The sequence below is a fragment of the Tamandua tetradactyla genome, chromosome 7, assembly GCF_023851605.1.
Source record: "Tamandua tetradactyla isolate mTamTet1 chromosome 7, mTamTet1.pri, whole genome shotgun sequence".
NCBI classification, from domain to species: domain Eukaryota; kingdom Metazoa; phylum Chordata; class Mammalia; order Pilosa; family Myrmecophagidae; genus Tamandua; species Tamandua tetradactyla.
Genome location: NC_135333.1, coordinates 154,410,022 through 154,437,557, shown reverse-complemented (window position 1 = coordinate 154,437,557; position 27,536 = coordinate 154,410,022). Strand labels below are relative to the sequence as shown.

The 27,536-nt window shown below is 33.0% G+C and overlaps 1 protein-coding gene across 1 annotated transcript in view; it reads right to left on the bottom strand.

The window, feature by feature from the left end:
- Positions 1–27,536, bottom strand: part of LRRIQ1 (leucine rich repeats and IQ motif containing 1) — a 240,336-nt gene that overhangs the window by 28,534 nt on the left and 184,266 nt on the right. The window contains 2 exon segments of the mRNA XM_077111533.1: positions 2,464–2,524; positions 4,436–4,571. Of these exon segments, the coding sequence (XP_076967648.1) occupies positions 2,464–2,524; positions 4,436–4,571 (197 nt within the window).

Sequence of the window (27,536 nt, the reverse complement as noted above, 5' to 3'; positions counted from 1 at the left end):
GAGGATCTGAACATGCTAGCAGCAATTGTGCTTTTTAAAAAGCATTTTCATCTTTTGTTATGTCCTGATCCTAGGCTAATTTTCTGCAATTATTTGCCTCTAGTTTTCCAGCACAAGTGCGGTGCTTTTATTTTCCAATATTCAGCAAGAATTCCACCATGGGCCTTCATTCAGCATTTTTTTGATATCAGATATTAACCCCTTCTCCTGCCTCCACTCACCAAAAAAGAAAGAAAGGAAGAAAGAGAGGAAGGAAGGAAGGAAGGAAGGAAGAAAGGAAGAAAGAGAGAAAGAGAGGAAGAGAGAGAGAGAGAGAGAGAAGGAAGAAGGAAGGAGGGAGGGAGGGAGGGAGGGAGGAGAGAGAGAGGAGAGAGAGAGAGAGAGAGGAGAGAGAGAGAGAGAGAGAGAAAGAAAGATAGAAAGAAAGAAAGAAATAAAGAAAGAAAAGAAAGAAAGAAAGAAAGAAAGAAAGAAGAAAGAAAGAAAGAAAGAAAGAAGAAAGAAAGAAGAAAGAAAGAAAGAAAAAAAAGGAAAGAAAGAAGAAAGAAGAAAGAGAGAAAGAAAAGAAAGAAAAGAAAAGAGAAAGAAAGAAAGAAAGAAAGAAGAAAAGAAAGAAGAGAAAGAAAAGAAAGAAAGAAAGGAAAGAAAAAAGAAAGAAAGAAAGAAAGAAAGAAAAGAAAGAAAGAGAAAAAGAAAAGAAAGAAAAAGAAAGAAAAAAGAAAGAGAAGAAAGAAGAAAGAGAAAGGAAAAGAGAAGAAAGAAAGAACGAAGAAAGAAAGAAGAAAAAGGAAAGAAAAAAGAAAGAAAAAGAAAAAGAATGAAAGAAAGAAAAAGAAAAGAAAAGAAAGAAGAAGAAAGAAAAGAAAGAAAGAAAGAAAGAAAGAAAGGAAAGAAAAGAAAGAAAGAAAGAAAGAAAGAAAGAAAGAAGAAAGAAAGAAAGAAAGAAAGAAAGAAAGAAAGAAAGAAAAAGAAAGAAAGAAAGACATCTTTGGTCTTTGCTGCACTATCATTTAGCTTTCTTTTGTGTTCATCTGTATTTCTTCAGTGTGAAAAAGCCTTATCATTGTTATGTATTTACCACGTGTTTATATATAGTAGAATATAGAGTGATATGGAGGAAGGGGGTTAATGTCAGAGCACTAATTTCATAGAACTATTTTGATCAAAAATCTACTCAATTTGTTTTTTTGGCCATTTTAAGAGGTTTAATAATTAATGTAATATTACTTCCTTTATCCTGGTATTTCTTGGCACTTTTGTGTTCTCCATCCTTGTTCCAAGGTGGTCATTCACCTACCTGTGCTAAAGTATTAATCAATTATATGCCTGATGTTAATAGTCTGATGTAGCACTCTTCTTAGCGTGATCTGCATGCCACCCACGTTAGAATAGTCTCTATGAAAATGCAAATAAATATTTGTTGAATGATTATTTCAAAACTGTGTATAGATTCTGTAAATATTTTCATAAACTCATCAGTTTTAGCTAGCTATTGCCCTAATTGTTGCTCCTTTCTCAGAAAAACTCCTTAATTGAGTTGTCCACAATACTAAGTATAACTGTTCAGGAGACTATCATACTAGTTTACACTAGAAAGTATCTTTTTTACTAAATTCTACATGGCAAGCTAAATTATAATAAGTTTTCTTGGTTAGTATAGAATCTGAGCAAGGGTTATTAGTCGGTTTATAAAAATGTAAGGTATCATCAGGTAGTCTTAGCTTTAGGACTACCTAACGCATACCTTTTCAAAAGTCAAGGAGGCCACACACTTTTCCCACTGGTCAGGATACACTGTTCTCTGGATTTTTCTGGGCGCACACTGAAAACTTCCAATTTTGTGGGCTTCATATCTCTGGACAACATATTGGCCAGTCCCCTTCTGTTAATATCGTTTTCTTTCTAATTATCATAGAATGCAATTAACTTTAGCAATTATACACACAACACAAACAGTTATACTGTCTAGAGTCTCCACTCCAGTCACAATGTTTGGAACTTGGGTTTCCCTAAAATGCCAATAATTTAAAGCTTATTATTTAAAGTGGTTAACTTCCCTATTACTTAATTTTTATCTGGTTTTCTTCTATGAGTGGTGAGGGTACTTTGCTCTTTCTTTCAAATATAGGCTACAAATGCTATTCTTTCAAAATGTTGAGGGAACTAATTTCATTAAACAATTTCCCATCTTTAGTTATTTGATTCTATTTTAAATATGATAACATGCTAATGTTGTAAAATATTCCATGTAAAATTAATGCTTTAAAGTAATTTCATATTTAAAATTGCATTACACGTCAAGAAAACACATTATTTGAAATACATGGTCTTCTAGGATTATAGCAAGTAGATGCATTTGTGACATTTTCATAATTTAAACGAGTCATGGACATATTTTAAAGTGCCAGTTATTGAGTACTGATGTCTACAACATTTTTCTGTAACTTTAAACACATTTCTTACCACAAGTTGAACTCTTCCACCATTAAGTACATCTGGATCTAACTGAGGCAAGAAGTGATTGCTGCATAGTGATAAAAACAGAAAACATGTTATAGCATAAATGTAGGGGAAGAATATGAAAGAAACGCACAATTTAAAAGTTGGGGAAATATATCATTTACAAAATGGAAATAATAGTTTCCTTAAATTAGGTTTCATACAAATATAAATACAAATTTGAACATTCTCAAAGTTATGTCAAGCTAATATGACATAAAATTTTAATTTCTAAATAAAACTTTAATAACACCTCCCTTTGCCAAACATAAGCAAAGTGTAAAAATCTGAAATTACTAATAATGATCTCTAATAAATTATAGAACACTTAAACATTTGTTGATATAAACTTATATCCAATATTTATTTTTTCAGAAAGGTAAAGAATCTCATTTATTAAATTGCCCTAGTGTATTTAGTGTAGTAGATAAGTGTTCAAATTAACCTTGGTTTAAACACAGAACATTTATATTTGGCTTTCAGAAATTTGTTCTGGAAAGGTATTTTTCTTAAATTATCATGACCTATTCCTTTGTAAAGTATATTTTCAACAGAGAAAACCCATGAACAATTACTTGTTGCATCATGTGCTTAAATATAACTTATTTAGGATTAAGGAATTTTGTAAATGTCTAAGCATATCTAAAATTCATCGGAAACATCTTGCTTATATTTTCACATTATCTGTACTCATGCTTTTAAATTTCTGTCCCAGACTTTTTATGTATGGTTAATATAGATGGTCAGCTATGGGTTCTATTATATTTGTTTATAGTTCTAAGGATGCTCTCCCACAGATTAAGTTAAATGGATTAATACCCAAAGAAAATAAATTTTGCTTAAATTAGAATATTTAACAAAATAATGAATGTTCATAGCTTTGTTTCTGCTTTTTTTGCTCACAATAAAATATGACATACTGATTCAAATTATAAAATATTGTTTCAATTTCACTTTCAAAGTTTCTTTCTTATGATTTCCATTATTTTTAAAGGAATTACATGGATAGAATTGACTACATATGAAGGTATCAAGTTGTATACATAATAAAAAGATGCTTCATTTTTACACATTTTGACTTACTGTTAAATTCAGTTTTAACAGTAATAATTGTAATTTTTTTTCTGTTACACAATGGAAGCATTTCCAAAGTGTTACCTATATTTAGATCCATTATTAGTATATACATTTGATTGATGCCTAGAAAAACATATTTCTATACTATTTTGTGAATATGTGTAGCTGAAATGAAAGTTTTGTAAATCTATGTAAAAATAGCATCTTGGGGCTGTTTGCCTAAAACTTTTGTTCAATGGTTACATAGATGTTTTATTTTACATTAATGTATAAAAATTAATTGAACACCTATTAGGTGCCAGGCAAATTGTTTGTTAAAAATAGTGTCTTTTACTTTTTCATTTCAACCCTTACAGGTAGATATGATATTATTATCTCTACACAGGAAAACTGAAGCTTCAACAGCTTGAGAATTAACTACAGCACTGGTAAAGTGGAAGCTAAGGGATTGAATCATAATTTCAACTGCCAAGTTTATAAAGGTAAATAAATGTAAACAAAATAAAATGCAAATTAATATAAAACACAGGAAAATGCAAAATACAACCTACAATGTATGTGGTATTTTAAAATAATTAACAGATATCATGCATTTTACTTTTTAAAACAGAATCATTTGTGCAGTTCCTTTGTTGGTTTCATGCATTATAGAATTAGAATTCCTTCTGATTCATTTCAGGGTGGAAAATAAAATGAATGATTAAATCTATTCTATATAGGAGGGCTTTTTATAACCTGGGAACCTGGTATATTGGCCTTTGGCTATAAAGTCATGTTTGTTTTAGCATAATTAACCTAAGTTTCACTTTTCGAGATGTGTTTACAATACAAAAATCTAATTTAGAGGAAATGATCTCACCATTTCATACTTCTGGAAGTAGTTTTTTCATGAATCCCAACTTGTGTGTGAAGCCATTGGTATGTATATTCTCTACTTTTTTCTATTTTTTCATTTTTAGTAGTATCTCTGCAGATAAATTCTTCTTCTTCCTTACCTGGGGAGGAAATATGAAACCCTTGCTATTTTAAAAAATCAAGCTTTAGCCAGGTAATTTAGTCTTCATTAACAATTTTATTATAAGAAAGAAAAGAAAATGATAAATTCACATGAGTAAATGATCTTGAAGAAAACTAATGTTCATCACTTACAAATGAAATATTTTTCTTTCTTGAGTTTAAGCCCACCTATTTTGAAACAAAAAAAAAGAGGAATGTTTTAATGTAGCCACCATTTTATAGGGTTTGGTTTCCAAGTTTTTTGATTAAAAAGTCAGAGGGTTATTTTTTCATACACAGTAGAACTCTTATAATATACATTTGTGTATATAAAAAGCATTTTTATTATCTTTTTACCATCATATTTTTAAGGCTTATCTTTTAAAGTCTAATTGTTCTTATGCTTGCCTTATCCATCCATATGTAGAATCTATAAATTATATTGAGGTTATTTGAAACAGAATTTTAATTTTATATAAAACTGAGCTTGGTCTGTGTAAGTTAATACAATATTTCAAGATAGGAATATAATTCATATCTGATTTCTGGGGAATCTGTGCTTAGTCAGAGCAGCTATTTCAAAGATGGAGGAAGGGTATAACAATGAAGATGGATGCGAAAAATATAAAAGGTGAGAAATTATACCAGATAACAATACAAGGTAACAAATATAATGACTGAAACATGTTTTTAAACAGGAATAATCCAACCCTTATATCCAAATTTAAAAATTCCTCTCTCTATATTTATGTTTAGAAAAAAAACAGCAAACTTTGCTGCTAACCAATATCATGTATCTCAGAGTTACACTGAAGATTTGTTGTTTTAGAGTCTTCCTCCCTGAGCTTGAACCTTTAGGCTGCTTCTTGCCTGGTGCCATCACCACATTTTAGGAGCTCATTAGCTTTGGAGGTTTGCTTAACAGAAAGAGATACCTCTTGAAAACTGAATATGATAAACAAACTTAAAAAAAAATCTTATAGTTGAAAACCTGGTATTAAAAATGCTAATTTCCTAATTTGAAATATTCTTTCACCATAGTTTCTTGTACATAGGAAGTCAACTTATATGTGCAAGTCGCTTGGAAAAGAAATGAGGCATGGTGCAAAGCCTGTTTTGAATGTTCAACACACATTCTCACATGTATACATATGCTTAGCACATCTACCCTGTCTTTTTTCCTAAAGAGTTACTGCTGTAATTAGTGAGATGACTTTATTTTTCAATTCAAAGAGATGGTGGGGCCAATTCTCAGAAATCCTATAAATTAGGATCTTTTGTTTCTCTACACTATATTGCTTGGTAAAGGTAAATTACTGTTACTTCTCATATCATCTTGTTTCTCACACAGCCCTTGCATCCTGAGTTCAAGCCAACTCTTGCACAGTGGCTATAATTGGAGGAACAATTATTTCACATGTGATGGTTGACTACTGGACACCATTATGATAAACAGCCTTCCAGTTATACCAAAACTATAAAGCAGACCTGATTAAAGGAAAGATCTGGCATTGTCACATTCAGGTCCTACACAGCACTGATCCCTTTTCCAACAGAGCCCCAGACTCTGATGTGCCTTTCTTAGCTACACCAGGCTCATGGCTGAAACCTTGCCTACTCTTGATATAGAGAATTCTATTGCCATAACATAATTTAGTTAAAAATATAAATTATCTCTATTTTTAAAAATAGTGACAGATACTTGCAATAGTCACTTATAAAAAAACCCATTTTGGAAAGTTTTCCTCAACTTACAAAAAACTCCCCATAAACCCTACATTGTTGTACTTCAGAACTTGGCCAAACTTCTACCCAAATCCTAAGTGAAATAGAGAGATTTCACTGTAAGGATCCAATTCATATTATCTATTTTAATTCTAAGGCATAGATTGGAAAGTTGGCATTGAACTCAGTGTAAGAAACAGAATAAGCACAGAAGTGAGGTTGGTTTGATGTACTTGAAGGTATACTGAAATTGAAATACTGGAGGAAGTGATTCTGTCTTGGCTAAACTATTTCTAGATTATTCTTTTCAGTAAGAAGAAGAAAAGATTTACTCTGAAGCTTGCAGAAAAAGTTCTGCTTTTAACATCTTGTGTAAGAAGAACAATGGTGATCTGGATTACTTAACAGATGCTATTAGTTTCTAGCTGGTCTGCCAATAAATCCTTCCTTTCAGTTTTAGTAGAAGCATCATTCTGCCTTCAGAATATTTCAGCCTTCTTTACCTGCTATCCTTTTCTACTTCTCTAGGACTTGCTTCATCAATTTTCTGTATTATCAATGTAATGTAAAAAAAAAGTCTTCTTTGATCCTGCTATTCCCTAGTTCTGCTCTCTACATATGCGATTTCATGATTTATTTCAAATTTAACAAATTCTGTTAAAGCATTTTTATCATTAAAATAATACATCCTAATTATAGACAACTTGATTTATAGAAAAGTGAAAAACCAAAGAAAAGAATATCCAGAAATAGTCTCTAATGACAATCACTGTGTAATATTTAAGTACATATCCTTGTAGCTTTTTTTGCATAAATTTTTTGTTTGTCTTTAGTTTACATATAGGTATATGTATTCTACATACCCTACTTGCACTTAATATTAGAGCAAACACAATATATGTAATGGAAGTCTCATTTTAAACACAATTTTAATGGTTGTATGCTCTAATATACCAAACTGTTACATGACAGGGTTTTTATGTAATTTTATTGAGATATATTCACATACCATATAATCATCCAAGGTGTACAATCTATGGTTCATAGTATTATCATATAGTTGTATATTCATCATTACAATCAACTTTTGAACAATTTCATTACTCAAAAAAATTAAAATTAAAAAGAACATCCAAAATATCCCATATTCCTTATAATTTCCTATTATTTATTTATTTTTGTCTTTATTTTCTTACTCATCTGTCCATACACTGGATAAAGGGAGTGTCAGTTACAAAGTTTTCACAATCACATGGTCACAATATGAAAACTGTATAGTTATTCAATCATCTTCAAGAATCAAGGCTACTGGATTACAGTTAAATAGCATTTCCTTCTACATATTCTAATACACTAAAAACTAAAAAGAGGTATCTATATTATACATAAGAATAACCTCCAGAATGACTTCTTGAATCTATTTGAAATCTCTCAGCCACTGAAACTTTATTTTGTTTCATTTCTTTCCCCCTTTTTGATCAAGAAGGATTCTTCAATCCCATGTTGCCAGGGCCAGGCTCATCCCCAGAAGCCATATCCCATGTTGCCAGGGAGATTTACAGCTCCGGGAGTCATGTCACACAGTGGGGAGGGCAGTTAGTTTACCTACAGAGTTGGCCTAGAGAAAGAGGCCACATCTAAGTGACAAAAGAGGTTCTCTGGGGATGAATCTTAGGCATAATTATAAGTAGTCTTAGGCTCACCTTTGCAGGAGTAAGGTTCATAAGGACAAGGCCCAAGATCAGAGGTTTGGCCTAATAAACCGGTGGTCCCCCATGCTTGTGAGAATATTGGGAATTCCCCAGGTGGGAAAGTTGAATATTCCCACTGTTTTTCCCCAGTCCCTCAAGGGGACTTTGCACATACTTTTTTATTTTCTGCCCAGATTACTCTGGTATTTACTGGGGCATCACACTAACATTTGCAAACCAACAAGATCCCACTCCTTATTCAAGGCTCCATGTAATTATGGTGTTCAAATAAACTGAACATACAAGTTAAATTAGATAGTGTGCTACAGAAATACACATTTTGCATCAAATAATCATTTCTTTCTTTGGTCTAATGCAGAAGTTGAAATTTTAAAACTCAGCCAATATCATCTTTTACCTTTAGTCTGATTTACCTTAGTCCTACCTGGATAATCTACATTCATATCTCAATTGAAGTTTTATCTCTTTTTTTAGCTTTTTTTTTTTTTAACAGTTGCCATATGGGGTAATGCTGAATTTTATAGCCACAGAACTCTAGCTCTGAGTATTAGGTGTAACACAGAACCCAAAGTTCCAGATGACAAACAGGTTAAACACAAAGAGCTCAGCATCAGAATTTAGAGATTATTATATCTCAGGAATAGATATGACTGCTGTAAGAACGTACAATCTAGGAAACTTTACATTAAGCCTTCCCCTGATAACTTATGCTCTCAGATTCAATTCTCAGAATTTGCACATCGTAATTAGTCCATATTAGGGAGGCATTATAATATTTGCCTTTACATTTCTGGATTATTTCATTCAAACTGTCCTCAAGTTTCATTCACTTAGTTGCAGGCCTTGCAATGCCATCCTTTCTTATAGCCACTCGATATTCCATTGTATTTATACACCACAGTTCACCCTTCAGTTCATTGGTTGAGGTGCCCTTAGGCCATGTGGTAGTTAGATTCAGTTGTCAACTTGGCCAGATGAAGGTGCCTAGATCTATTGCTGGGGACATGAGCCAATGGTGTGTGAACCTCATCTGTTGCTGTTTACATCTGCAGTCAGCTAGGAGGTGAGCCTGCTGCAATGAATGATGTTTGATTTAATTGGCTGGTGCTTAAATGAGAGAGCTCAATGTAGCACAGCTAAAGCAGCTCAGCATACTTCAGCATACTTCAACTCATCTCAGCACTCACAGCTCAGCCCAGGCCTTTGGAGATGCAGAAAAAAATCACCCAGAGAAAAGTTTATGGAACCCAGAGATCTGGGGAGAAAGCCAGCAGAGATCACCCTGTGCCTTGCCACATAAGAAAGAATTGCAATTGAAAGTTAGCTGCCTTTCCTCTGAAGAACTAACAAAATAAATCCCCTTTTATTAAAAGCCAATCCGTCTCTGGTGTGTTACATTCCGGCAGCTAGCAAACTAGAACAGGCCATCTCCATTCATTACAAATCATGAATATTGCTACCATAAACACCAGCATGTAAATGTCCATTCCTGTCCTTACTTTCAGTTCTTCCAAGTACATACTTAATAACAGGGCTGCACGGTCATACAGTAACCCTATATTTAGTTTCCCGTGGAATCTTCACACTGCTCTCCAGAAGAACTGTACAATTCTACTTCCTTATCAACAGTGTATAGGTATATCTCTCACTCCACATTTTCTCCAGCACTTGCAGCTTCTTGTTTATATTTTAAACAGTTTTTATTAACACATCATACAATCCATTCTAAGTAAAGAAGCAATGGTATCCAGTATAATCATTCACTACCACATTCACTAGTCATGCATTCACTACCACAATCTATATGAGGACATTTCCATTTCTTCCACAAAGAAAGAGGAAGAGGGAAAAACGAAGAATAAAAAATAAAAATAAAATAAAAAGGAGAAACAACATCACCACCAAGAATTCTATACCCTTCCCTTGTATTCCCCTCTTGTTGATATTAAGCTTTGGTATATTGCCTTAGTTACATTTAATGGAAGCATATTACAATGTTACTGATAACTATTGACCTTAGTTTACATTAATTGCATTTTTTTCCATATACTATCCTATTTTCAACACCTTGTAATGTTGACATTCATTTGTTCTCCCTCATATAAAAACATTCTTATATTTGTGCATTTAATCACCATCATTGTCCATTCTAGGTTTCGCTAAGTTATACAGTCCCAGTCTTTATCTTCTATCTTTCCTTCCCGTGTCTTACATGCCCTTTGTCTTCCTCTTTAAACTATTCTCACAATCAGCTTTGTTCAGTGTACATACAGTATTGTGCTACCATCAAATATTAATGTGTTATCCATTTTTGAATCTTTACAGTGAATCCTGTTGAATATTCTGTACTCCTTCAGCATCAAATGCCCAATCTCTACCCTCTTTCTATCTCCTGATAAACTGTGTTCTCAACTTTAACTCTCAAAGTTCATCCACTAATGTTAGTTCATGCTATTGAGACCATAAAGTAATTGTCCTTTTGTTTCTGGCTGATTTCATTCAACATAATGTTCTCAATGTTCATTTTTTCTGTACCTTCACTGATAGTCTTTATTTCTACACTTTTCTCCAGACCTCTCTCTCTCCTATCTTTTCCTATCTGAGGGTACTCTTTTCTTAAGCTTTTATTGTAGAGCAAATCTCTTGTTCACAAACTCTCTCAGTGTTTGTCTTTCTGAAAATACTTTAAATTTTCCATTTTTGAAGGTAAGTTTTGTCAGATATAGAATATTTGGTTGGTAATTTTTTTCTTTCAATATCTTAAATATATAATAATACTGCCTTCTTGCTTCCATGGTTTCTGCTGAGAAATAAACACATAGTCTTATCGAGTTTATCAAGTATGTGGTGGATCAATCTTTTCTTGTTGCTTTCAGAATTCTCTTTTTGTCTTTGACAATCTGATTATTAAGTGTCTTAGAGTAGGTCAATTTGTATCTATTCTGTTTGGGGTATGCTGCATTTCTTGGATTTGTAATTTTATATCTTTCATAAGAGATGGGAAATATTCTGTGATTGTTTCTTCCATTAAACTTTCTTCCTCTTTTCCCTTCTCTTTTCCTTCTGGGACACCCATAACATGTATAGTCATATGCTTCATATTGTCATTCAATTCCCTGAGACGCTGCTGATACTTTTTCATTCTTTTCCCTATCTATTCTTTTGTGTACAGGATTTCAGGTGTCCTGACCTCTAGTTCAGTAATACTATCTTCTGCCTTTTCAAATCTGCTGTCGTTAAGTCTCCACTGTGTTCTTCATCCCTTTTATTGTGTCTTTCATTTCCATAAGTTCTGCCATTTGTGTTTTCAAGCCTTTGAGTTCTTCTTTATGGTTGCCCAATGTCTTCTTTATGTCCTTCATCTCTTTTGCCATATCTTCTCTCAACTCACTGATTTGATTTAGCATACTTTTTGAACATCTTTAATAGTTGTTTCAACTCCTGTATCTCATTTGAAGTGTAGTCTGTTCCTTAGACTGGGCCATAGCTTTGTTTTTCCTAGAATGACTAGTAATATTTTCCTGTTCTAGGCATCTCATTTTCTTCATTAGTTTATTCTGGAAGTCATTTTTATTCTTTTACCCTAGGGTTTCCTTGTTGGCTGACTTTGTTCACAATCTGTTCTTTTGCATGCAGTCCAACTTATCTTAGACCTTTAACATAGTTCTGCTTGGCTGATCAGAACTTTTTAGCTCTGTTTTTCTGGTTCTTGCTGTACTTATAGGGAACTTTTTTGGGGGAGGAGTATCTCCCCAGATATGATTGACCCCAATCAGATTTTCCCAGACCAGTCAGGCCCAAGTCTCAGGAAGAGGGTGTAATAAGCATCGTTTCTCTTGAGACTTAGCAGGTTGTCAGACTTTCCTGTGAATCTTCTAGACTCTTTGTTTTTCCTATCCTGTCCAGTAGGCGGTGCTTGTCAGTCCTCAGTTCCCCAATAGTGTAAAGTGGTGAAGTGCCTTTAATTTTAAGAAGACCCTGTCCCTATTGGGGTGTAGTTGAGACAGAGTCTGAGGAAGAAGGCAAGTTTAAGCTGTTTCTGTTTTCCAGATCCTGGGGCTTGAATTCTCTGAATAAGGGACTTCACTTGAGCTGGCCCATCCCCTCTGAGCCTGTCCCCTCTCCTTTGAGCCTGTCCCCCTTTTCTTGGGGGAAGATACACTGTTTAGAGAATTATCTCCTTCACTTGACTAGTTATTTTGTCTTTCAGACCTATCTTAATTCCACCCTTGCCCGAGTCTTTCTCTAATGAGCAGTTTAAAAAAAAAAGGGGGGGGGATCCCTTCTCAGAGACAGAACCCAGCCCCCCAATTTTTTGAGTTCAGAGCCAGGGTAGGTAGCTGGCTTGATGTGCCCCTTTTCTTGGGGCATGGCCCTTTTCCAGTAATCTGAGCTTGGCCAACTCCAAAAGCCTCCACTTTCCGCCACCAGTCCTGCCTCCTCTCTACTAGTAGAGACCTTTCCTATTTACACTGGTTTTATCTGTGCTTGGAGTTTGTATTCAGCAGTCCAAATTTGCTAATTAAAACTTCAATTGGCGCTTGATTGAGCTACCTTCCTTTGCTCCTAGTAGAGATTGTGTCTTTTTCCCTCAGGGAGGTTTCTTCAACACAGTCTGCCATGCCAGTGGAGGAGGGGTGCCAGCCTCCACAGTTTGGGGGCTTTACTTACAGTTCTGTGCTGTGATCTTGGCCCTTCCACCCATTCCAGACTGGTGTATGATGTGTGTCTGGTCATGGATGTCTCTCAAACGACGTGATAGGTTTTTAATTACTCTATTTAATTAATCCATTTTAAGTGGAGTTGGAGGTAAAATATCTAAAGGTATAAATATTTTAAGGCAGTTTATATAATCTATATGGTCAAATAGTTTTCAAAAGTTTCACCAATTCACCAAATACTGTAATAGGCTACTAATTTTCTTTGAGCCTCTGATAATCAACACTGGACACTAAGTATTTTAAAGTTGTTGATTATTTAAGAGAATAATGTTGCCCTTTTATTGCCTTACTTTACTGCTAGTGAGACTGAATACTATTCTATATGATTATTTACTAGGTTAAGAGGATATACTGGGAAATCTCTTTCTTGTTCTCATTTATTTACTGGATTCAAGTATTTCCGTTTTTGTTTTTTCAGTGACCATTAAAAATCTGTTATCTTTGACACAAACATTTTTGGTTCACTCATTGGTTGATTTTAGCTGTTTACTCTCCTTTCAAAAAGGAAAACTTTCTTTTTTACTAGACATACTGATTCATCTATTTGCTAGATATAAACCACAGTCCACTTTTTCCTTCATAATTTATAGTTTGTGTCTCCTAATTCAATGTACTCTAGGAGATATATGAAGATATTAGGAACACATTTTGCACTCTTCCAATACTATGTCTTTCACATTAAGGAGGAATTGGTTGACAAAATTCTTTAAAGAAAAGTTTATTCTTTGTCTCTATTTTTTTACTTTTAATTCCCTTTTTAATTCGCTGCAATCCAGTTTTGTCAAACTGAAATCATTCTTACTAAGGCTTTAAACTGCATAGTCCAACAAGCACACTTATTCCTTATTATCATTTACCTCTAGACTGAACTTAACTATACAAGCCACTTACATTGTCTTAAAACTCTTTTCTTGGGTGCATGGGTGGTTCAGTGGCAGAATGCTTGCCTTTCATGCAAGAGACCCAGGTTCGATTCCCAGACCATGCACCCCAAAAACAACAATAACAACAAAAAAACACTCCTTGCAGGATTTTGTTCATCAGACTTCAAATGCTTCCTTTCAGGTTCCTTTAAAGATTTTGTTTGGATGTTGATGCTCCCTATTCTACAAGTATGGAGGAGTTCCTAATCTATGACTAGCACTGTGCTGGCTGCTGCTGAGTCGTCAACTAGACAGACACATTCCTTATCTGATGGTACTGGCAGCTTAGAGAACAAGGTATCATTATTCTCCATCTTATTCCTGTACTCATATCTCATCTCATATTTCCAAGTGAAATAAAAAAATGGTAGCTGATTTTTTATCCTCATCATTCTACCAAAGTCTGTCCTTCCCCCTGAATTCTTAAGTCACGTAAACCAGACATTCTGGAATTAACATTAACTGTTCTCTGGCATATACGAATAACCAATTAGAAACTAGGCCAAATCCATATCCTGGACATCTCACTAATCTGGTTCCTCTTTTTATCCCCTCTGCCACCATCTTATTTCTTGTTGCATTGTGAACCAGTTTAAAAAATCATGTTTTTCATGACAAATGTAAAGGTTTATCTTCCTTACCAGGTACAATGAAGAGGTATTCCCCATCCTAAGCCCCATGCCTTCAACCTGTGCTCTGGACCCAGTTCTTCCATATCCTCTAGGATCTCTCCTTATCAGACTGTATTTTTCTTTTATTTTCAACTCCTCTAAAAAATGGCTTTATTGCATCAATTTTTTATATTGTCTCTTATTTATAAAACCAAAAGAATGAAAAAGTGAAAAGGGGAAACTACCTTTTCTTCTCCAGCTACTTTCCTCTCTCTCTTCTCTAATGAGAAAAAAAGTTTCTTGAAATAATGGACAAAGCTAAGGCTCTAAGATCTAATAACTTAGATCTCATTCATGCCTTTGCCCACTTCCCACACCACTTCACAGGAACTGTTCACGCACATTGAATTAGTTCACCAATGAAGTTATATCTCTAGGAATTTTTAAAGTTCTTATGTTAGTTGACTCTTTTACAAGAGTGTACAATGTTATGAGCACCTTTCTTCTGCAAAGACTTGTTTCCTTTAAATCTTGTTTCATTTCATTCTCCTAGTTTTTCTACAACATCTTGACTAAACCCCAGACTTCTTCATGGGCTTTTCTTCCCCTGCCAGCACTTCAAAGCTCGATTCTTCTCTGCAGTTCTATCCTTTCCCTGTACTATTCTTAAGGCAGTATGAATGATGTTATCCACTCAAGTGCCTTTTCCCTATCTCCTGTGACATGTACTCAAAGCCTCTCCACTTAAGTATCCCACAGATATATCAAACCACACATGTCCAAAAGTTAAACTCATGCTTATCATTCAGGTTTAATAATGCTCTGATTGTCATCAATGTACAATTTTGAAATCAACATGTTGTTCCAAACTTTTCATTCTTCGTCATCCTCCAACTCCATATTTTACCTCCTGAATTATTTTGAATCTGATAAGTCTTCTCTGTTCTCAGTGCCACTATGTTAATTCAGACTACCAACATCTCCTTTTCTGAATTATTATAACAGCCTTTTCAATTGCCTATTTGCTTTTGGACTTGCTGTCATTTATGTCTCCACACTGCAAATGATACTCTTAAAGCACAAATCTAATTATGCTACTGCATAGGTTAAACTCCTTTAATGTTTCTCTACTGCCTTTAGACAATGTTACAGTTTGTGTGTGTGTGTTGGGTACCCACCTCAGTTCCTGAGATATATTTTAATTCTCCAGAGCACCACATTCTCTTTTGGCTGTCAGCCTTTACCATGCTATTCTTTATGTTTGGATTGTCCATTCAATCAATAATGCTTCTGCTTCATGTCTCAGTTTAGAAATTACACTTTTGGGGATAAGCTTCCTGATCTTTCAACACTGCACTCTTCATTCAAATTAGGTTAGGGGTATCCATTCCAAAGGAGACACCATGAAAGCATTAAATACATTATATTTTACTTTCCTATTCATGTTTCTGTTTGTCTACAAGAATGTAAGCACTTTAAGTGGCATATTGATAAGATAAATGAATAATTGCCAAGTTGACGAATGTCCTTCAGAAGCTCTGAAAAATGTAGAGCTGGGTACGGAGATTTTTAGCAATTAGCCTAACCTGTGACTTGCAGAGCATAAAACATCTAAATATGATTAACTTAATTCTTGGAACAGAAACTTCAGAACTCTAGAATGAGTTTGGATAAAAATGAGGTTGCAAATTAAAGAAAGTGCAGTCAAACAAACAAAAAAACCACTCCTTCATAAAAGGGTGTTTCATAAAATGTTCACAACATATATAATCCTAGAGGAAAGAATTGAGCTTTAAGAACTTCACCAAAAAATGAAGTCTTTTTAAATTTAATGCAAGCATTATTCTTTTCTGCATGAAAAGCCAAATAAAAATGTTCATTAAATCCATATGCTTCAAATAAATCAGCTTTAAAATTTTTCAATATAGCATAATATCATATAGGAGGCAGATTACGATTCAATTAATCAGGGAACATAAAAAGAAGCTAATTATTTTTAAATTGAATGACAACTTACTTATGACTATCTTCTTTTATCTTAGTGGCTTTTCTATGTAATATAATAAAATACTCTTGGTTCTCATGGATGGATATGAGTCCATTTTTTCATCAAAAGATTTTTGAAGACATGGTTGGTGTATGCTGAGCAAAACTCTCCATGGGATGGACACATTCTTGCTAACTTTGAAAAATGGTTGATTCTTAAACTAAAAATGCTGAAAATATGATTTATATTGAAAGGTATTAATGGTCTGTATGTGTTTATTAAAATACTTCATTGCATCATGCTTCACAAATAAAATTGGATTTTTGGCATACATGTTACACTCAAGGAATTTTAATGTCATTAACATCTGTATAAATACTTGTTGATAGGCTGTTTATGGCTTCTTTCTTAACCAATCCAATCTGTTGCTGGAAAGCTTACAGCATTGGCATGAAACCAATAAGTTCCTAAGAGCTATTTGTGTGTTTCAAGCAGCATCCCTATTCTTTTAAAATATATTTAATTATATATGTAATTGACTAGTAAGGAAAAATGACTTAATTAATAAAAAAGAAGATTGCTGGTGCATAAGTTCAAAAACAAATGTTGGGAATAAAGCCAAAACTACATGTACGGGTCAAAGGCTAACTGCAGCACTAATCACGCCTTCCCATATTTCACTATGCTTTATAGCAGAGAGTTTTTTTTTTTTAAAGTACTAGAAAGACATATATTTGCTAGATTCTGACACTAAATTAATTTTCAAAATTCATCTGCTGGGGAGAGGGCTGCCTTGGCAGTACCTAAAGTATATGAATGATCTTTACAAAAGCAAAAAAAAAAAAAAAAAAAAAAATCAGAAGTTGCTAATTTTCTTTTAAAATACATAGATTTTGCAAGGCAAGATTTTCTATATTATAAAATTGCTAGATTTAAGTGAATTCCTCTGGAATGACATAAACATACTTTACATAGTGAATGCAGTTGTGCTTATTAACCAATTATAATGTATTCCGTATTCAACTCATGTATACATTCTGAAATGTTTGTCCTTCGTATTGTCAAGTTGAGCTTTAACTCCTGGTTAATACTTTTATATTAGAGTACCAACTACTACATAAAGTATGAGTCTCTGATTTCTTTCATGAGAACCACATAACTCAGGAAAATCCTAGGTTGTTAAGGTCGTATTTTGCATGTAATGTGTCTCTATGCTTGCTCTTACTGAGGCAGGGACTACAGTGAGATGAGTGAGGCATTTGAGATACTTGCCTTAGGAACAAAACTTAAAGGGGTGCCAAAAAACTCAGCAATCTCAAAAATGATATTTTAATGCAATATTTTAAAATTAAAACTAATGAAGCAATACAAAAATCCAGGATGAGCAAAATATCAAATTTTAAATAACTATAGGATTGGTTACAGCGCTGAGCTGAACCATGTTGAAACCCATGACAAAAAGAAAAATCAGTAATGCTGATCCTGTTTTTCCCTGGTATATACCTATTTCTAAGTAATATCTTCAGAGTAAAGTTATCCTTCCTAAAATAGTAATAATGTAAGTGTCAACAGGATGCTATTTTAAGAAGTACCCAGTTGTCATAGTCTAGAATTGGTTTTGATGTGGTAGATAATGTTGTGTTTTATGAATATGGAGCACCACTTTGTTTTCATTGGAAGAGGCCTTAGAATTGTGACATATTGCCTATTAATTATAGATGGAATTAACTGAATCCATGAGAGTCAGGGCTATGCCTTATCCATCTTTGTATCTGACTAGCATTCAACTTACACATAGTAAGCTGGCTTTTCTACTTACTAGCTGTGTAACTTGAGCAAGTTATTTACCTTTTCTGTGCCTCAGTTTTCTTTTCTTAAAATGCATATAATAATAATATTAAATAACTGAACACATATGGTGCCTAGCAAATAATAATTCAGTAACTTTAGACATTTTGGTATTGTATAAAAGAAAGTGAAATTGAATTCCACTATGCTTAGCCTTAATGCTACCTCAATTGACATAGAGTAGGCCTTACCTATACTGGAGTTGAAGTTATCTGTATGAGTCTCTAAATCCAGGCCAAGTTCATTGTTCCCAGGGGTCAGTGGCAGGAGGGGAAGATTCCAAGGTTAACCACAAAATTAGATAGAGCAATTTTCTGGAGGTGACTCTAGGAAGTCCTCCTCAGCAGAATTCTAAACCAACTATAGGTATTATTAAAACAGTTTATTTTATATTATATGAGTATTTTGTACTTTTATTACGAAAAATCAATTTCCAAAAGATAAGCAGGGTAGACAGACCTAATTGATTTTAAGTTATTTCAAATAATTTTTAGCAATTGCTTAGTAATAACCATGAAGGAAGCTCCATTGACTACGATTATCTCCTATTTCACCCTTTCAATTTAATTATCCTTAGAAAATATTCCTCTACCCAACCTCGAGTCCCTCAGGGAGTGTTAATATTGTAGGTCATCCAAACTGGGGCCCACCCAATAGCATAATGGAGTATAGTGATGTGAGGAGAATGGCTTTCAAAATAGTATGACCACAGGGGCCATATAAATATTACTGTCACCTGTTTTACTTTTGTATAGTTTTAGACTTCAGTTTCCTACCATATGTAAAAGATTTTACTCTTTGGTAAATAGACATCTCTAATTCTACTCATAAATGTAAATTTATTAATTGAGGGCCAAATAGATGTTTTTTTATTTTTTTTTACTATTTTTCTTTCAAGAGAAGCCATCAATTAGTTTTATATCAATGCATTAATTATAGAGGCTTAATGGAGTCAATAAACATTTTTGATATCACCTTAATTATTATTTTTTGTATCCTGTATGGTTGGGATCACATTGCATTATTTTTGCATGTGAGTATCCAGTTATTCCAGCACCATTTGTTGAATTTTTGGCTTTTTTTTTCATTCTTTTATTAGTTTTTCTTTGGTTGTTGTTGTTTTTTGGGAAGTGCATGGGCTGGGAATGGAACCCTGGTCTCCCACATGGCAGGCGAGAATTTTACCATTGAACTATGCTTGTATCCCAATTATTGATTATTTAACGTAGCTATATAACAAATTTTCATAGCACATATGTTGATAAATTCACAATACATTTTCTAATGTATTCTATTAATTTTCCGCATGACGATTTATATATTTGTGAAACTGCATATATAGATATGCTTCAGCATAGATAGAGATGATCATATTACATAATTAATATATATTAAGATATTGTTCGAATTATATAAAGTAATAAATAAAAATAAGTACAAATAACTGTCTTTCACAATTTGAGTAATGTCATATTAGGAACTAATAAACTTGCCTAAACTAACTGTTTTCCATTGGTAAATTTATTAAGGAAGTATCTCCATAGCCTAAGGAAGATTTAAGAGTTTTCCAAGTGAATACATTATTAATGTAATTAAAATTTATTTTCATCATATTATTTTAGAAAGACAGTTTAGCAGAAAAACTTCATTGGTAAATGAATCAGTTCCTCCATTCATGGATTTCAGCTTTTATTGAAAAGATAGGAAAAAGCATTAGTGATTTACTTAAACTCTAGTGAAGGAAAAGCAAATATAGGCATTTTAGATCTTTCTTGCAAAATTATTTTCAGCTTAAACTGTTATTTATATAAATAATGATTTGTGGAAGCTTTCTTTAATTCTTTTTATTTTATTCTGAGACAGCATACATTTGAAACATCGCATTCAAATGTGTGCATCTTTAAAATATTAATTTGTGGAAGCTATCTTTAATTCTTTCTATTTTGAGATATACATTTATTTGGCATATTGCATAGAGTGTAACTACACAATTTCAATATTTATAAATAAAATATTTCATGAGATCTCTGGTCATTTAAAAGAGTAAAACACTGTCTGTATACCAGAATTCCTGCTCGCATCCTTTTACTTCACCATTACCTTCAAGTTTATAATGAACCTTCCTTGTTTTTCCTTTATAAAGAAATTATATTTTTTGCCATGTACGTATATACATATATGTGCTTTTGAACTATATATAACTAGAACAATTCTGCAGGTATTCTTTTTTCTTCACTTGCTGATCATCGTTTGAAATTTAATTCTGCTGCTGTTTGTAGATCTAGTTCATTAATTTTTATTGCTGTACTGTATTCCACTGTGTGAAAATAGAGTTTATACAGACTTTTCTTGAAGGAAACATGGGGTGATTTGGCTATTATGAACAACACTGCTCTGACCATCCTTGTAAAAGAGTATATTTAGGGCAAATATCTAGAAGCATAATTGAATAATCATAATATATGCCTGTCTTCAACTATACTGGGATGCTAAATTGTTTCCCAAATTGTATCAATTTATGCCACTAGCACTATAGAAATTCCCATTGGTTCCTATCCTCTTCCACACTTAGTTCTGGTAGGTTACCCTTTATTTTGGCCAATGTGGAGTGTCATATGATTTTAATTTGTGGTTTAAATTTGCATTTCCCTGCATGCTAGTGCTTAATCACTAATGAGATTAAGCCTCTTTCTATATCCATGACTTATTTGGATTTTTTTTCTTTTGTGAAATGCATGCTAAAATCTCTTAATCATTTTTCTACTGGGATTTTTGTCTTTTTCCCAATGATTTTTAGGTATTATTTATATATTCTGGATATGAGCTGTTTGCTGGTTGTATGTGTAGGAAACATCTTCTGTCTCTGTGGGTTGTATTTTCACTATAAATATGACATTTTGGATGTACAGAAGTTCTTAGGTTTAATGCAAATAAACTTATCAATATAACCACCACCTTCTGCATATTTTAAAACGTCATTTGATATCCAAGGTTGTAAACATGTTCTCTGTTATCACCTATACGTTTTATATTTTTGGTTCTTACATTGAGGTCTTTAATGAATCCAGAATATTTTTTTAGTGTATACAGTTAATTTAAGTAGAATTTATTGAATAACCTATGTATTCCTCACTGATTTGGAATGCCACCACAATCATTTAGTAACTGAGCATATTCACATGGGTCACTCTCTAGGTTCTCCAGTTGTCATTTCTTATATTTTGTGCTGCTCTCGTTTATTTTGCTCTTCTACCTTACCTTAACTAACCCTATCACGCCCCACTCCACACCTCACCATATCAGACTGTATCAACTGTCTTATTTGCTTCAGCTTTACAATAAGTTGTGGAGTTTGGCAGGGCAAAGATCGCCTGTTTATTCATCTTTGTCAAGTGTGTTTTGGGTATTTGTGGACTTTGCAATTTTAGATTCTGTTTGTCAACTTCCATCAACAAATACACACCTCTGCTGGAATTTAATTGAGATTGCATTGTACTCATTAGTTAATTTGGGAAGAATTTACATTTTTGAAATTTAGTCTTCCAATTCATAAATATACCTATAGTTCTTTAACATTTTTGATAAAGTTTTGTAATTCATCCTCCTGCCATGGAGTTTTGCATATTTTTTGTTAAACATATTCTAACTTGATTTTTAAAAATAACATTGTAGGTTGTATTATTCTTCTCTCTGTTTACTTGCTTACAAGGTTAGGTTTAGTTTGAGTCAGTTTCGGCAAGTTTTATTTTTCTAGAAAGTTTTTCATGTCTTCCAAAGCTTACAATTTATTGCCATAAAGTTATTTACAATATTCTCTTATTAACATTGTAAAGACAGCATCATCTGTGATTATACCCCTTTCTAACTCCTGATATTGGTTATTTGTACTTATTCTCTTATTTTCATGATTAGACTTACCAGGGGTGTGTAAAATCTGTTAGTCTTTTCAAAATAATTTTGACTTTATTGATCCATTGTATTGCATTTTTATTTCATTAAATATTGCTCTTATAATAAATAGTATTTTTCTTATTGTTCAGTTAATTTAAAAATTCACTATGATCTCTTCAACTTAGGAATTTCCTAAGTGTTTCTTAATTCCTAATCACAGGACATTTTTCTAGTTATTTTAGTATTATTCATTTATAATTTAATAGCATTACATTCAGAAAATACAGTGCACCTGAGTTCAATTCTGTCAAAGATTTTGAGAAGTAACTTAGGGCCCAGCAGAAAGCCAAGTTTTTAAAAATGTCCTGTGTGCTACTGAACCTAATGTACATTTTTTATTGTAGTATTTTATATGTTCTCTTAGGCAAAACGTATTAATTGGCTTGTCAAACTATACTCTTGCTGATTTCTTTGAGTGTCAGTTCTATAAATTACTGAGAGAAGTGTGTTAAAAAATATACCATTAATTTTAGAGTTTTCTACATCCCCTAGGTTTCTCTTTAATTTTTGCTTTTTATTATTTTTGAGTCTATGTTATTTAGCCCATTAAAATTAAAAGTGGTTGTATTTCTGGTAAGTTGAACTTTTTATCATTTTGAAATAATATTCTTTATGTCTAGAAATTTTTTTATTATCTTAAAATCCATTTCATGTTATATTAAGATCAACAAATGTCTTTTGAGTAGTATTTTTTGGTATATCTTTTTCCATTATTTTACTTTCAAATTTTTGTGCCTTTATAATTTGTCTCTTGTAAATATATAGTTAGATTTTCCCTTAAGTCTATAAGTATTGTCTGCTAACTGATTTATACCATTTACATTTACTTTAACTTCTGATGTATTTGAATTTAAATATAGATTATTGTTTGTTACTTTCTATTGTCCTTCATGTACTATGTTCTTTTTCTTTTCTTTCTTTGCTTTTTTTTTGGATTGAATATATCTATATTTTCTTTCTACTAATTTGGAAATAATATTGTTTGTTTCCATTTGTTCGGGTTGTTACCTGAGAAATAATATGCATATTTAACTTAAAGTCTAAAATTAACTATAATTTTCCCTCCTCCCAGAGTATAAAAGAATCTTAGAATCCTATATTTGAAAACTTTTAATTTCACAAGATATTATTGGTGTCCATATTATTGGTATTCATATTGTTTGAATTTACCAACATATTTAGTTCTTTATGCATTTTGTTATCTTCTTGCATCTAGGATCGTTCATCTGGGATTGTATATTTTTAAAAAATTTTTTAAAAGGGTCTTTAATAAGGACCTTGTAGTAGTAAATTCAGCTTTTGTCTGTATAAAATGTATATATTTTCTCCTTATTCTGGAAAGATATTTTGACTGGTAAAGAATTTCAAGTTGGCAGTAACTTTTTTTGAGGGCACTGAATTTTTTGTTGTTGTTGTTGCATTTTTTTTATTTATTAAAAAAAATTAACTAACACAACATTTAGAAACCATTCCATTCTACGTATGCAATCAGTGATTCTAATACCATCACATAGATGTATGATCATCATTTCTTAGTACATTTTCATTGATTTAGAAAAAGAAATAGCAAGACAGCAGAAAAAGAAATAAAATGATAATATAGAGAAAAAAATAAAAATAAAAAATACAAAAAATATATAAAAAAACAGAAAAAAACCATACAAAAAAAAACTATAGCTCAGATGCAGCTTCATTCAGTGTTTTAACATAATTACATTACAATTAGGTAGTATTGTGCTGTCCATTTTTGAATTTTTGTATTCAGTCCTGTTGCACAGTCTGTATCCCTTCAGCTCCAATTACCCATTATCTTACCCTATTTCTAACTCCTGATGGTCTCTGTTACCAATGACATATTCCAAGTTTATTCTCTAATGTCGGTTCACATCATTGGGACCATACAGTATTTGTCTATAAGTTTTTGGCTAGTCTCACTCAGCATAATGTTCTCTAGGTCCATCCATGTTATTACATGCTTCATAAGTTTATTCTGTCTTAAAGCTGCATAATATTCCATTGTATGTATATACCACAGTTTGTTTAGCCACTCATCTGTTGATGGACATTTTGGCTGTTTCCATCTCTTTGCAATTGTAAATAATGCTGCTATAAACATTGGTGTGCAAATGTCCGTTTGTGTCTTTGCCCTTAAGTCCTTTGAGTAGATACCTAGCAATGGTATTGCTGGGTCGTATGGCAATTCTATATTCAGCTTTTTGAGGAACCACCAAACTGCCTTCCACAGTGGTTGCACCATTTGACATTCCCACCAACAGTGGATAAGTGTGCCTCTTTCTCCGCATCCTCTCCAGCACTTGTCATTTTTTGTTTTGTTGATAATGGCCATTCTGGTGGGTGTGAGATGATATCTCATTGTGGTTTTGATTTGCATTTCTCTAATGGCCAGGGACATTGAGCATCTCTGCATGTGCCTTTTAGCCATTTGTATTTCCTCTTCTGAGAGGCATCTGTTCAAGTCTTTTTCCCATTTTGTAATTGGGTTGGCTGTCTTTTTGTTGTTGAGTTGAACAATCTCTTTATAAATTCTGGATACTAGACCTTTATCTGATATATCGTTTCCAAATATTGTCTCCCATTGTGTAGGCTGTCTTTCTACTTTCTTGATGAAGTTCTTTGATGCACAAAAGTGTTTAATTTTGAGGAGCTCCCATTTATTTCTTTCTTTCTTCAGTGCTCTTGCTTTAGGTTTAAGGTCCATAAAACCGCCTCCAATTGTAAGTTTCATAAGATATCTCCCTACATTTTCCTCTAACTGTTTTATGGTCTTAGACCTAATGTTTAGATCTTTGATCCATTTTGAGTTAACTTTTGTGTAGGGTGTGAGATACGGGTCCTTTTTCATTCTTTTGCATATGGATATCCAGTTCTCTAGGCACCATTTATTGAAGAGACTGTTCTGTCCCAGGTGAGTTGGCTTGACTGCCTTATCAAAGATCAAATGTCCATAGATGAGAGGGTCTATATCTGAGCACTCTATTCGATTCCATTGGTCGATATATATATCTTTATGCCAGTACCATGCTGTTTTGACCACTGTGGCTTCATAATATGCCTTAAAGTCCGGCAGCGTGAGACCTCCAGCTTCGTTTTTTTTCCTCAAGATACTTTTAGCAATTTGGGGCACCCTGCCCTTCCAGATAAATTTGCTTATTGGTTTTTCTATTTCTGAAAAATAAGTTGTTGGGATTTTGATTGTAATTGCATTGACTCTGTAAATCAATTTAGGTAGAATTGACATCTTAACTATATTTAGTCTTCTAATCCATGAACACGGTCTGCTGAGGGCACTGAATTTATGCCACTCATTTTTGTTTTCCATAGTTGTTTTAAGTTAAGTCTACCTACATCGTCTTTGAAGGTAGGCAATCTGTATCATTGTTTCATTACTTTAAAATTTTCTTTTTCAGACGCATCAAGTTTCACTATAATGAGTCTAGCTGGTATATTTACTTTTAACTTTGTCCTATTTATGAGTCACTCAACTTCTGGAATATATGGATTTGTGTCTTCATCCAGTTCAGGACATTTTTCAGCATCATCTTATAGGATATTGTCTGTGCCTCATTCTATCTTGCTTCGCCTCCTGGAACTTCAATTAGACATAATTTAAAACTTCTATAACTTAATCTATATATTCTGTACTACAGTTTAAATGATTTCTTCTCATCTATTTCCAAATCTATTGTTTATACAGTTGTGCCTCATTTGCAGTTAAAACCATTTCAATTTTTCTCATTTCGAAAATTTGTATTCAGGTCTTCTTCAAATAGCTTTTATTCCTTTAAATAAAGTGAGCATATTTATCTTACACTTGATATCCAATAATTGTAATAATTAAATTTAAATTTTTTTTTCTGCTCTTGTTTCTGCTGGTTCTCACTTGTGGTGCTTTATTTCTTAAGTACATAGTTATTTATGACTATTGTGACCATTTGAAAGGACTATGTACACTAGAAAAGGCATGCTTTAATCCTGAACCATCTTGTGGAGGCAGCCATTTCTTTTAATCCCTATTCAGAACTGTAGGTTGGAAACTCGATTAAATTATCTCCACAGGCAGGTGACACACCCACTTTCGATTAGCGGGATTGTGACTCCATCCATTCCAGGTGGGTCTTGATTAGTTTAGTGGAATCTTTAAAAGAGGAAACAGTTTGGAGAAAGCTAGAGAGCTATCAGAAGCAGAGCGCCACGAGAACCATGAGAGCCCATGCAGCTAGAGACCTTTGGAAATGAAGAAAGAAAGTGCCCACAGGGGAGCTTCATGAAATAAGAGGCCTGGAGAGGAAACTAGCAGATGTTGTCATATTTGCCATGTGCCTTTCCAGTTGAGAGAGAAATCCTGAACTTCATCCGCCTTACTTGAGTGAAGGTAACTGCCTACTGGTGCCTTAATTTGGATATTTTCATAGGCTTAGAACTATAAACTTGCAATTTAATAAATTCCTCTTTTTAAAAGCCATTCTGTTTCTGGTATATTGCATTCCAGCAGCTTGTATACTGGAACAACTGTGAACTAACATTTTCTTTGCAAAATCATTTGTGGGTATTGAATCCCAGGATGAAAATATATCCTTCCAGAAGTACCACATTTTTAATACTTCCAGGTATATAGACTATAAAATATTATATATATATATTTCTTCTCATCTATTACAAAATTTATATATATATATATATACATTTTATTGTAAGACATATCTATTAGATTTGGATATCGTTAAAATAAACTCACAGCTTTAGATCACTTAAGTTTATATTCTGCATTTATGGTTATTTTAGCTCAAGGATTGGTCTGGCCGTCTTTAGTTCTTCAAAATTGAAGTACTGAATCACTCTCTATACTCCTCCAACTCCTGCATTTTTCCTTGTTCAAATTTATCCTTCTACCCTGATTTTATAAAACTCATAAAGCTCTTATTTATCCAAAAGTATTTCTGCATTTTATAGTTTTCTTAATTTTTTACCTTTTGTTTCCTGTCTTAATATAAGCATCTTTTCTAAAGTTAAGAAGTCATATAAAACTGAAGTATTATCAATGTATGGAGAAGAAATGGCAACAAGAATCGGCTTTCAACTTGTTTCATTATATTGAAAAATATATTATTGAAATATTATATCTTTTTTGAATGATCCGAATTTAACCCAGCTTTTTGGTAAGGTAGAGAGAGAAATGAATGAAGAAGCAGAAAAACTGTCACTAGTTTCTTCAACACTTTAAATTTTGGTTTTATCAATTATAAAACGGGGACCAAATATTTTGCCAGCCTGTGAGGCAAAAATATGACATCATTTGAGTAATGTAAATATAAAGACTATTATTATGTTTCTTCTTGTTTCTGGTAGACACAAGCATTGGAAATGGAAGTTTTGATTTTTGAGCCCAGATGCATGTGACTCAAAGGCTTTTTCTATTATAGCAAATTACAAGCTTCCCAGGATAAGATTTGTTGTGCTGTGCCAAT